The following is a 14,161-nucleotide window of genomic DNA, read 5'->3' on the forward strand; positions in this document are numbered from 1 at the left end:
AAATATGAGCCATATATCTTCAAAATGAATGCACTACTTAATTGTGAAAAATCCACAATCATGCTGGTAAACTCAAGTTTCTTCTAGAGATTTTGATTGATTCTCTAGTCTTGAAAAAACTGTGGTGATTCAGTGTTTCATTTTCTTTGTTTTTCTGATAAATTATTTTCATTTGCTCTAGCTGAACTCTACAACAGCAACTAATTTATCAACTTTGCTAGACTGCAAAACATCACTAGTTGGTAGTCAGAAGAAGAGCTATTTTAACACTGGAAACATTTTCTATCACTTATTTGTGTTTTAAATTTGTCAATTATGACAGGAAACAAATAAGAATGCAAAGAGATGTCTGAAGGGAAAAAGGTTCAAATATTTCTTATATGTAATGTTAGAACTATTATAAGAATAAAATGTTTGCCAGACTAAAAATGGTCATGTTTTCTGCATTAGAAATATAACAGGTGAGGTTGCTTTTCTTAATCACAGTATCACATTACATTGTAAACTTTAATGAACAGAGCATAAAAAGGGAGTTCAAATAAATAATAAAATATTTTTATAATGAAGATAGGACTATAATTTATAACAATGTACTGGCCATCTTTTGTTTTTAAAAAACTTACATATTTGTCTCGTTTATAAAGCACAGAAAATAAAATGTCTTTTCATTATTCACATTTTTAAGCAATTAAAGTACTTTATTCAATATTGTCATGCACACTGCTTAACAACACGGACATGTTCTGAGAAATTAATCATTGGGGAATGTGTCCTGGTATGAACATCAGAGTACTTACATAAACCTAAATGGCACAGACTACACTCCTACTATGTGTATATACAAACCGAAAGGGTACAGTCTATTCCTCCTGGACTATAAGCACAAGGGAAAACGATGTCATCAAAAGATGCAGTAAACATGAGATGAATGATGCTGTTGCCAGCATAACATGGCATCAGGGAAACAATTTTATAAGTAGAAATAATACACTCTAAAATAATAATAAAAAGTACAGTACAGCAAATAATAAGTCCAGTAACAGTCATTTATTAGTCTTATCAAACATTATTTACTGTGTGGGCTATGCTTTCATAAGACTGGAAGCACAGTAGGTTTGTAAATACTGGCACCAATCACCACAAACACATGAGTAATGTGTTGTGATATGATGGCTACAATGTCACTAGCCAGTGGTCGGCAAACTCATTAGTCAACAGAGCCAAATATCAACAGTACAACGATTGAAATTTCTTTGGAGAGCCAAAATTTTTAAACTTAAACTATATAGGTAGGTACACTGTTATTAACGTAATTAGGGTACTCCTAAGGCTTAGGAAGAGCCACACAGAAGGGGCCAAAGAGCCGCATGTGGCTCATGAGCCGCAGTTTGCCGAACACGGCACTAGGCAATAGAAATTTTTCAGCTCCAATATAATCTTATGGAACCACTAATCTTATGTGGGCCGTTGTGGACCTAAACTTCATTATGCAGTGCAAGATTATACTATTCTTTTAAAATTTTATTCAAAAGGGATAAAATTTCCTATGAACAACATATTTGCATCACTTCTTCCATGTTCTATTCAGACTGAACATAGTGTATTATGCCTTGGTATGTTTCGGGATATCTATAAGGTTGTAGAGAAGATGTCACTCCTATTCCACCTGTCCTCTTCCAAAGAACAATGGAGACATTTCAGGAATACCTCTGTTTTTCCTGAACAATAGGTGTGTTTTCAGACACTAAACCATATATACAATTGTAATTTCCTTTTTAATTTGGATATTATAAAGCATACAGAGAAAATTTTAATCTAACATAGAACTTAGAGCATGGGTTTGTTTTCTTTTGGTACAAACTGTTTCCCTAGTTTTATATTCTTTTCCTTTCCTAATATTCTTTTTAACTAATTTCCACAACTATTGATTTTACACTAGTAAGTTATTTATATTTTTGTAAGTCACCTCCATTATAATTCTTCTGGGAGTGAGAAACAATATAGATTTTTGAAATAAACATATCCCCAATCTACATGAGTAAGTGGATTGTGAAAGAAATTAAGTAAATTATAGTGTTGTCTCAGGGATTATGGCAGACTCAATGTCTAAAGAAAATTTTGTAACAATATGCTTAAAAATTATTAATAAACAGTAATATCATCAAAAAAAACTGTTAAAATTTATGACTCAAGTACAAGAGATATTAAGGGAAATCTTAAAATGTTAAAGCCAAAGAGGCAAAACTAATCTAAGGGGCCATAGGTTGTTTTGCTTGTTTGTTTACTTCATATTTTAAACTACTTTTAGACTTACAGAAAAATGGCAAAAATTGTACAGAAAATTCCCATCATATATTTCACACAGCTTCTCCTAATGTTAGAGCCTTACATTATCACAACACAATGATCAAAATGAGGAAATTAACACTGGTACAATACTATTAACCAAACTACTATAGGTGAATTTTTCCAGAAATGTCCTTTTTCTGTTTCATGAGAATGTCACATTATATTTAGTAGTTATATAACCATAGTCTCGCCCCAAACTGTGACAGTCTTTCCTTGTCTTTTATGAACTTGGCCAGTTACTTTGTAAAATGTCCCTCATTTAAAGTATAAGGTCCACATTTCCAAAGACAGGAAATAGAAATCCAGACCTTGAAAGAGCAGCACCCAATACAGTAATTAGGAAACAGCATGCCCCACAGAGGGAGCACTAGGGGAACTTGATTTCTTCTGCCTTGGCTCTGAGATGATAATGTAGTGTGTTTGAAATACTATAATTATGAACATTCACCACCCAAAAATGTCCACATATCAAAACTTATGGAACTACAATGAATAAAAATCTGGAGGATAATTATAACAGTAAATGTTTATGTTTGAAAAAAAAGCAATGCTGAAAACTGAACAAATTAAACAAATTATGAAGTTGAGAATGTATATGAAAGCAAATAAGAGCAAAAAACTTTTAATAAAATAAAAAATACACACTAGACCAGATAAAAAAGTCGTTTACTAAAAAAGACTAATAAAATTATGAAACTTCTGACTAAACTGAGTGATATCTAGACAACAGATTAAGTAAGGGAAGGAACATTTTACTTTAAAATTATACTATTAAAAGGAATAATAGGGTTAAAAATGGCAGCAGAGTACAGTACATGGATGCTGCACGGACATGCTCCCAGGAACACACTGGAATTACAACTAAAATACAGAAAAACTTCCTGAGTAATCAACAGAAACCTCGCAGGAGAGAACCCTGACACCCAAGGACCGAAAGTGGAGATGGCATAGAGACTGGTAGGAGGGGCGGAGGTGTGAAAGTGCTGGCCTGGTGCCCACAGACAGCAACTTAAGTCCTGGAGAGATACCTCAGCTGTGGGGGGTTGCCACTGAGAACTCTGGGGTCTAATCTCCAACAGAGAGCACCAAACTGAGGAGGGACCCACATAACATCTGGCTCTGAAAAGCAGCGGGGTGCTGTCTGCCAGGGAGAGAGAGCTGAAAATTCAGGCACCCTCTTAAAGGGCAAACGCACAAAATTCCCTGTGGAGCCACCCACCTTTGCTCTGGCAGAGGGAGGGTGGAGTGGACTGGAGCTGTGAGAGCAGAACCCAGGACTGGAGACTCGGGGGATAGAGCTCAGAAGGCCGACACCCCAAGTTTCCTGGACTGAGTCATTCCCTCACACAGTGGAGGACATCTTTCCCACATACACATTTGCCTTGCCTGGGAGGGGGGGGAGGGGGGAGAAGACAGTTGACACACCCTATTGGAAAACACCTTGTCCTGAGACTATTTAAGAGATTAAAAATAACAATTATCCTGCACTAAGGATGTCCAACTGATGGCTGAGCCGGCTTAGGCCCCAGGCTCCCGGACTACAAAAGGCACTGGGCCTCTAGTGAAATATAATTCACAAGAGAACAGTAAGATAGATGCCTCAATCTTTCCCCTTAATTGCCATTTTTCAAATGAAAAAACATTTTTATTTCTTACTAAATGATAAACCATGAAACTAAAAAGTCAAGTTCATAATATTTGTAAGTCGTAAATATAAAATCATTGTGTACATTACAAAATTAAATAGGCTTATAATGTTTTCCAATCCACTTGCTTTATAGAACTCAAAATGTGACAAGTGTTCAAACATAGATTTTACTATAGTTAGAACTCAGAATGTAATACCCTGTGTAAAAAGTTCATACTATATTACCTCTTTTGGTTGATGGTGTTATTTGCAAAGTTGTAGTTAATAAACATGGTCTTGAAATATGAGTTAATATGTTTAAACAGAGGACTAACTCAGAGAAAAGAGCATTGTAAGCTGCCTGTTATCAAAAACTGATTTTTCCGGGAATGTCTGACTTCTCTAATAATTGAAAAATCATTTGAGTCAGGATAACTGCAGGTGCTGAGCATGAGGTACCACATCTGCTGAGTTCATGGAGGCCGTTCAGTGCAATGTTACTAAGAATATTACACCAGGAATTAATCCTCAAATGTTGGCAATTAAAAAAAAATGATTACATTTTAAGAATAAATATAACACATTTTAAAATTTTTGCTTTTAAATTACTGTGGAGTCCATGAAAAATTTCTAGGATGTCAAAATATGCTTAGGAAAAAAAGAATATGTAGCTAGCACTTAAAAAAAATATGTAGCTCTTATAGAAAAATCAATGTTACTGTTATAAAACGCCCTTTTATAAAAGAATTAATTATATAATTAATTGCATGAATTACATTTAAAGTAACTTGAAATCACAGGAATAAAACAAACATATTTTGGATGAAACTGATAATGTTCAATGATATTTTACTAATTTTAACAAATGTATTAAGACAGAACTATTTGGTTCATTTAAAAATTTATTCAAGGTAAGAGTGGAATATATTGCATTAAATAAAATAACATTTTAAAATAAAAATTTGTGGGGTCTATAGTTTTAAATAAATTAATGTTATTTCTTTTAGGCTCAGTAGGAACGTTTTTTCTAAAAGCTCATCTTTTCTTAGGTTACCTGAGAACTGATCATGCGTTGAGAAGAGCGAGCGATATTGGCAGGCAGGCCGAAGAAACTAGGTTTGTCATCCTCTGGGAGCTTTTCAATGACAGCACGATAGTCCTAAATATAAAAAAGGAAAAACAATTTTTCAAAAAAGATTGAACTTAAATCTATTGAAATCCCAGACAATGCTGTGAAGTATTAAATTATTACTTATTAACATACATTTCTAGATAAATCTCGCTTTCAGTTTGTATCATCTGTAAGTAATATTCTTTTTACAGCACAGGTGGACTTGGAGAGTATTAGATAAATGAAATAAGCCAGTCAGAGAAAGACAAAGATCACATGATCTCACTTATATGTGGAATTTAATTAATAGACTGATGAACAAAATGGAACCAGAAGCATAAATACATGGAATAGACTGGCCGGTGCCCAAGTTAGGGGTGACTGGGTAAAGAAGATGAAAGGATTTGCTAAAGAACATATATGCATAACCTATGGGCATGGACAATAGTTTGGTGAAGGCCAAGGGAGGGGAGAAGGGAGTGGGTGGATGTGGCAAAGGCAGGGGAAAAGGGGGACACCTGCAATTATGTCAACATTAAACATTTTTATTTTTTATTTCTTTTTAAATATATTTTTATTGATTTCAGAGAGGAAGGGAGAGGGAGAGAGAGATGGAAGCATCAATGATGAGAGAGAATCATTGATCAGCTACCTCCTGCATGCTCCCTACTGGGGATCGAGTCCGAAAACCAGGCATATGCCCTTGACAAGAATCAAACCCGCGACCCTTCAGTCCGCAGGCTGACTCTCTATCCACTAAGCCAAGCCAGCTAGGGCAACATTAAAATTTTTTAATTAACAGAAAAAGAAATATAGCCCAGCCGGTGTGGCTCAGTGGTTGAGCATCAACCCATGAACCAGGAGGTCACAGTTCAATTCCCAGTCAGGGCACATACCCGGGTTGCCAGCTCAATCCCCAGTAGGGGGCATGCAGGAGGCAACCAATCTATGATTCTCTCTTGTTGGGGGCCAGATGTAAGCTGGCAAGGTCCTTGCACCTGCAGGGGCTAGCAAGGCTGGGACCCTTACCCGCACAGTTTTCCCAGACTTGTTTGGATGGCGATTATCAGTAGAATGAGAGCAACATTTGTAGAATGAGAACAGTCTTTCATAGCTTACCAAGAAGTCTGTAACTATTTACTGAGATATGCTGTACTGAGACCTTGTCCTTCTGCTGTATCTCTCCCTTAGAGATTAAGAGGAACAAAGAATACATTCCTCTTGACAGACCTCCGATTCAGTGCGTTGTGTATAAATAGGATTGTATAGCTAATAAACTCGCTTCAGTTCTTCGAGAATTGGGGTCCTCCCGACCCCGCTTTCCTGTCTTTCTTTCTTTTCTCAATTCCCACCTCCCTGCCTCAGCCCGGCTCAACCCTGTCAGGCTGGCCCTGACAGATCTGGCGCCCGAGCTAAGGGACTGAGGAACTGGGAAAAAGACGGTGAGGAACTCCGTCGGGCTTGGAGAGACGACGTGAGGATCTCCTCCGGATAAAGAGTGCACTCGTTAAGGTAACGGAGGAGCAATTTTTTGATAATCGGGAGTAAAGCATGGGGCAATTAGAATTTAGAGAAAATGCTCTTTATAGGCAAATGTTAAAGTTTATGTTCAATAGTAGAGGAACTAAGGTTAATGACAAGCAAGTAGAAAATTTTTTAAAATTCATTCAGGAGGTCTGCATTTCCTTATGGAATTTAATACGGGATTATTTAGATCCCAGGCATGACCATAATCAACCATCTCTTAAGCCAGAAAAAAGGGAGAAGCCGTGTGATAGCACAAAACAGGAGTCTAAAAAAGACAGTATATTAAAAAGAAATAATGTAACTTTTAAAGATAATTTAACTCCTCAAGATGAGGAGGATTTTGAGGAAGCTGCTGCTCTCTGTCATGATGATAATACAGGTATTGTTCAGGCAAAAGAGGAGGAAGAATATTTTTCTGCTGGAACTGAAGAGGGTAGTAATATAGAGAATATGTTAGAACACTTTTTAGAATTATTAAAGCTTCTTGGCAAGAAAAAGAGAAGCCGCGGGGGCCGTTCCCGCCGCTCTCCGCTGCCTTGTGCAGCACCAGTTCCTAGGAAAAGTCAAACATACAAGTGTTTTACTTGTGGAGGAACAGGACACATAGCAAAACAGTGTCCTTCTAATAAAGGGGTTAATAAAGGAAATGGCAGAGGTCCCAAACAACCTGGACTATGCCCTAAATGTAAAAAAGGAAAACATTGGGCAAATGAGTGTAAATCTAAGACAGATATCCAGGGACATTCTTTGCCTCAACACCAGTCGGGAAACTACCAAAAGGGGCCAGCCCAGCCACGGCAAATAACAGGGGCATTGTCTATTTACCCTCCTGTCCCTGTGCCGTCTCAAGGCCAGCAGGCTGCACAGCACTCAGCCCGCCCCAGAGAGCAAAATAGATACAAGAGCTATTCCGAGCAGCCCCCGGGAGTGCCGGGCTGGACCTTGGGTCCATAGGATTAAGACATTCTGTCTGTCCTGGGTGCTGCCCTTGCCTACTGAAATAAACAAAATATCATTAGATTTAAAACCTCCCACATAGAGAAGAAATGATGATTTCCTTGCATTTCTGATACAGCTACAGCAAATGCCACCGGATCTGAAATTTAAAAATACATCTGGGATTTCTGTACACGTGTAAAGAGAAAACTGGCTTGGAACTAAGGCGCGCATTGTCCGATTTTGGACATTTAGATAGAGTTTCAAGCTAAAATCTCTTTACAAATATACAAAATAAAACCCAAGACTGATTTATTTCCTAAGAAAGATGGCAAAATTTAACCCAAAGAAAAAAAGATGCTGGCTAGATTCTAGCAGCAGGATTGGCATTTCCATAATAAAGAACAGTTTTTAAGTACTAATAAAGAATATTAAAAGGTTAATTTCAAGGCCAAAAAGGAAAGTTAGTAAAATTGTCTCTATTAAAAGAATTTACTAAAGAATATGCCTTAAAATAATAAATTGAATTTAAATCTCAAGAATTATTAAAATATACTAATTATAAAAATCTAAGTAGCCCAGGTAAAAGACGGCTACGCCCTTTAATTAAGGCTGGCTTCCCAAAGCAGTTTCTAATAGAGGAAGGGCTAGCCTCCCTTCCCCCAACAGAGCAGGTAGGCCAAAAATTTCCTGCCAGTGACAACTTTAAAAAAGAGGCTTGCTTCTCAGTTTCCCATCCTTAATAGAAAGAATGTAACTAATTTGTATTTTAATAGTTACCTGTTTTCAGTGAATGGCACCCCAAGGCTTAGGAGTTTACTAAATTAAATTAAATATTCTAAAATAACAAAATGCTAAAATATTAATCTAAATGTCCCTCACAAAAAATCTAGAGGATAGAATTAAATCTATTGATTATATCATGTATTTTTGAAGTTTATTCTTAAAAATGTTACTGATTAAGAAATACTAAATATTTAACTTGCCAGCTAAGAGTCTAAAGTTCTGGTTACATAAATTGGGAGAAATCATATAATTATAATAAAATTTCAACATTTATCTAATTGAAAAAAGAGGATAAATTCTATAATCCCAACCAAAATTTTTAAATACAAAGATCAGTTTTAATTTGATATCTCTTAATAATTATAAAAGGTATATAATCTTTAAATTATATATACACATATATATTTAATAGTTTTTTAAGTTAGATTTCAAAACTATAATCAAGGAATGACTTTAGGACATTTCATGGGCCCTGAAATGTTTTCAAAAGTTTATTCTCTTTTCTTAAATGATTTTTTAATAAAGCCAATTTAATATACTTGAAATCACATAGAAAGCTTTATAAAATAAATATTAATAAATATATATTTTAAGTTTTTGCCTCTAAGAAAGGGCAAAACAAGTTATCTTATTTAATATTTCTTAAAATACAGCAGTAGAATTTTAAGATATAATTTAAAATAACAAAAGCTCATTAATAATTTTTAATATTTTACAACAGCATATTGTACATTTATCCCAAAACAAACTCACAAATTCCTTAAATATTTGGTAGCAACTTAATAAGAACATAAAAGGATTTAATCACTTCCACTGTGTGGAAGGCCCCCTGGGAAGGCACTTAAGCATTCTATATTGACCTCTCTTGACCCTTTTTACCAAAGGGGGTCTCTCTTCCAATTGCCCACAGCTGTTACCTAAGCTCTTTGTTCATACTGAGGTTGTAGCCTCATGGTGGCTGGTACCATGGATCTGTCTCTTGCCCAATGGTGTAAGCTGGGCCCTCTCTAGAGAAGAAATCTGGGTTCCTCATGATCAATGCCGGGGCCCCAACAGCAGGCGAGGGGATCCAAAGGCAGTTACTGGGCATGGAGGCCACAGGGGCATATGCTACCAAGGAGACAGAACTAAACCTCACATCACCCTGCTTGGCCCTGGAGGATGGCTGGTTAGTCAACGACGGGTAAGACCCCTCTGGGAGGGGCAACCTAAGACAGGCACAGTCGCAGGGGGCCTCAGGGGAGAACTTGGGGGTCAACAGAGGTGGGGCAAAGATCCTCACCCCCCCCCCCAACTATACAGGGGCTTGAACACTCGCCCCTTCTGAGGGAGGTCTCCTGCCCCCATGGCTGCTGCGCTTCCCATGCCCAGCTCAGATCGGGACCCAGATAACAGAAAGAGACTTAAACCAGCCGAAATCAGTACCCAGATAACAGAGACTTGGCTAACAGCAAGTACCCTATATCTAAATCTAGCTTAACACCAGGAATGCTCAGGGCCTTCTCAAGGATGCAAAATAATCCTCTCCATTAATATTTACAATATAAACTAAGATTGTTATTAAAGTATTAAATTTGACAGTAAAATAATAGTCAAGTTTTCAGATTAAATTTTACTAATTAATATAAGTAATTATTCATAAAGTATCAGCCAAAATTTTCATTTCATGGACAAATTGCTTAACATACTATAAACCTAAAGCAGTCATATTTTTATACAAAAATTAAAATTTAAAGTTATCTAGACTGCATTATATAATTTCCAAAAACCTCCTAATATTAAAAAATAAAAAAGGAGGGATAGTGGAATAATAAACTGTTAAGTAAATGATAACCTGTTAAGTAAATGCCTTAATTGCTTTAATATTTTTACTTGAAAATTAATTTTTTTCATTTATAATGCTAATAGCAAGACACCCATGAAAATATACATGGTGTCAAAATAAGCCAAAGGAAAATCGTTTGGACAAAAATTAAAAGAATCCCAAGTCTAAATTATAGATATGATTCCTTTATTAACCTTTGGTCGAGAATACATTTGTATATTTTCAGAAAACAACTCCAAGACCATGTGGATTCCTGCAACAGAGAGGAATTATCAGGACTGCTCCAGCCACAGAATAGCAGTGGCCCCGTGAGACAATGAGAAGAGAAGCAGTCCAGAAATAAAGATGGTGAAGACACCTTATCATGCTAGCAGTCAGCAGCTGTGCGTTGCTACAGGTTGCCCAGGACCAAACCAGAGAGGGTTGAACCTGCATTGCCACCATTTGTCCACCATCCAGAACTGAAATATTACTGCTGACATGTACACATAAAAAACTGTCGGACACTGAAACATGAACTTCGCCTAAAAAAACAAAGAAGGGGGATCTGTTGGGGGCCAGATGTAAGCTGGCAAGGTCCTTGCACCTGCAGGGGCTAGCAAGGCTGGGACCCTTACCCGCACAGTTTTCCCAGACTTGTTTGGATGGCGATTATCAGTAGAATGAGAGCAACATTTGTAGAATGAGAACAGTCTTTCATAGCTTACCAAGAAGTCTGTAACTATTTACTGAGATATGCTGTACTGAGACCTTGTCCTTCTGCTGTATCTCTCCCTTAGAGATTAAGAGGAACAAAGAATACATTCCTCTTGACAGACCTCCGATTCAGTGCATTGTGTATAAATAGGATTGTATAGCTAATAAACTCACTTCAGTTCTTCGAGAATTGGGGTCCTCCCGACCCCGCTTTCCTGTCTTTCTTTCTTTTCTCAATTCCCACCTCCCTGCCTCAGCCCGGCTCAACCCTGTCAGGCTGGCCCTGACACTCTCTCATCATTGATGTTTCTGTCTCTCCCTCTCCCTTCCTCTCTCTGAAATCAATTTTAAAAAAAGAAATATTCTTTGTCATTACTACCGCCTCACATTTAAATTACTTGATACTATATTTTCTTATCCTAACTTTCCACATTCAAAGGAACCCTGAATTGATTAAAACAAACATATTTAAGTGGCTACACTTAGTATGTGTAAGATGTTGTGTAGAATGTTTTCAGGAAAGCCCTGTAATTATTTTCGTTGTGACCTACAAGAGTGTAGTTCTGCTTATATCAGAAATAAATATTCTAGCAATCTCTTTCTTTTCATTTATAGACACCCAGAAGTCTATATGCAAACACTCTGGCCTGCAAGCACTGCTCTGAAATCACTTTATCATAGGCATTTCCTCAGTTTTCAGTTAGCTGATGAAATGCACTGACAATCGATCGTTTAATCCCAAGAATTGCCATGAACATTGCAGACATGATTTGGCAAGTGTGCATCTAGATGGGCAAGTAAGAGTATCTATCGACAGGATTGACTCAGTTCGGCCCAAAGATGGAAATCGTTTTATTTTTATGAAGAGACAAGCCATTTTAAGGCAGGTACTGTATATGCATATAAACCGTTCTTGCTAAAGCAACGATTCTTGGTGAAGACACTCATCTTCCGCTCCCTGCACACCATCATCTTTTTCCTGTTCTTGGCAGCTGCCCCTGAAGTATTTCCAGGGAAACAATCAGATTCCAGGAAGCCCAAGACCTAGAAATATGTCCGATTTTGGAAAGACATGCTATGCTGTTCTTTGAAATTATTCCTTTCCTATAGTTCAACATCTGTAATCCTCCACAAGGACTCCAAGCACAATGTGTAAGCATATGCATGCATATGAGTGTAACCTTGTATACACGCACGCATTTGTAAATGTGTATGTGCAGGAGTGTGTGTGCGTTTGTGTTCCCCTATTCCTGGGAAGCTTTTGGATTCCTCCTCCTACCTAGGTCAATTAGAAGGCCAAACACTGATTCTCATAAATCATCCTATAAATATAAAACTATTATTTTATTTGTGTTTATATACTTTGTTCATTTCAAAATAGCTGTGAAATTGTCTCATCTAGACTGACTAGAGCAGCCGTGGGCAAACTACGGCCCGCGGGCCGGATCCGGCCCGTTTGAAATGAATAAAATTTAAAAAAAAAAGACCGTACCCTTTTATGTAATGATGTTTACTTTGAATTTATATTAGTTCACACAAACACTCCATCCATGCTTTTGTTCCGGCCCTCCGGTCCAGTTTAAGAACCCATTGTGGCCCTCGAGTCAAAAAGTTTGCCCACCCCTGGACTAGAGTCTTCTCTTACTTAGGACTCTACACAGACATGTTTCCTAAATAACAGGCAACATCCAGGCTGATTTATCCCCACTTGAACACAAAAGTATATATAACAAATGATAGCATTCATATAAAGCAAAACTAATGTAGGCTGTTAGAAGGAAGCCTAAGGAGGAATTATGGGGAGGTGATGAAGATGTTTCTTTATCCCAGTGCGGGTTACACTCATGTGTTCAATGTATAAAAATGAATTGCAATCCCATGTATGATGTATACTTTTCTGTATGAATTTTGTTTTTCAATGTAAACCTCGAACAATAGAGATGGAAGACTTTTCGAGTACATTTTCTGAAGTAGATAAATGATAAATAAGCATGTGATATATCTATTTGCTCATTCACTCTAAGGTTCTCCCACGAGAAAGTGAACTCGGCAGATGCATCAGAATCCACAATGTCTGGAGCAGGGCTACCACTGGGCAAATGTTCAAAGTATATTACTGAATAATAAAAAAAACAGATGGGATATTTAGTAATATAACATATAAGATATAAGAGTAATATGTTTAATATAGGTTTTCAAGCTTTTATTTTTTGATAATTATATTACTGAAACAAAAATTTTTCTTGAAAAAATGACAGAAAAAGGCACAACAATAGTAGGAGAAAAACTATATAATTGTGTGTATACATATTTATATCTTTGTAATTAATGAACATAGATATAATTATAATACTCTAATAAAAATACTATTTGGGCATTTATACAAATATAGTTTTGAGGTAAAATAAACTAGAATTGAAGTATTTGGACTATATTTAGTACTATTTTCTGGAAAAGGGCGCTGCATTCTAGGAGGTTTTCATAGAATGACTCAAAGCAAAAAGCTAAACCTGGTTAAAATAAATAGACATACACAAAAGTGTTGCTATGAAAGCCAGATAATATCTTATATTTTTAGAGCTGCTTTAAATTTATAAGCCAGTATATGAAAATAGACATTTGTTAAATATTTTTTTAATTTCGTTAATATTATTAAACATATCAGAGCCCTCATGCCTACTAGGAAGTAGCATATTCCCCCACTCCAGATCTTCAGAGAAGTTCTACATTTAAAAATTTTCCTTTGCTACTTCCTTCAAGATTTACCTACACAGTATATGCTATGATCATCAGTCAATCTTCAGTAAGTATCCAAAAGCGAAGGGACACCTAGAGTTTAGAGAATCAGGCTGCATATTGGTATAACAAATAACCCACATTTGTGAATGATAATTACTTGTGCATTTAGAAAGAAACAACATATATTTAACAATATAAGAAATAACACAAGTATATATCTGGTAATAGATTGACAAGGATTAATTTTACTTACCAAAATGCTGCAGGATTTTGGCAGAGATAAGGTATATGGGAAAATGCTTTTCTTGTTCATTTCGTTTAATACATCAATTACTGAAGAATTAAAAAACTGTTTCAGGTATGATTGAAGAACTCTAAGGTCAAAATAGTTATCTATACGTCCTCCATAAATAGCATTTTCAAGTAAACCATGAACAAATTCCCACTGCACATCTTTGGTACCTATAATTTAAAAATACTTTTATTAGCTTCATTTCTCAGATATTAGAAAATTCTTTTAAATATTCTAAAATATCAACTAAATTCCAGACTCCAATTATATGGA

General features: G+C 36.3%; 1 protein-coding gene across 2 annotated transcripts in view; it reads right to left on the bottom strand.

Moving 5' to 3' along the window:
* Positions 1-14,161, bottom strand: part of DYNC2H1 (dynein cytoplasmic 2 heavy chain 1) — a 310,341-nt gene that overhangs the window by 76,478 nt on the left and 219,702 nt on the right. For both annotated transcript variants that reach the window (XM_081098792.1, XM_081098791.1), the window contains 2 exons: positions 13,850-14,058; positions 5,031-5,135 (listed from right to left, as the gene is read on the bottom strand). In XM_081098792.1, coding sequence (XP_080954918.1) covers positions 5,031-5,135; positions 13,850-14,058 — 314 coding nt within the window. The remainder of the gene's footprint in view (positions 1-5,030; positions 5,136-13,849; positions 14,059-14,161) is intronic.

The sequence above is a fragment of the Myotis nattereri genome, assembly GCF_964212035.1.
Source record: "Myotis nattereri genome assembly, chromosome: 9".
Taxonomy (NCBI): domain Eukaryota; kingdom Metazoa; phylum Chordata; class Mammalia; order Chiroptera; family Vespertilionidae; genus Myotis; species Myotis nattereri.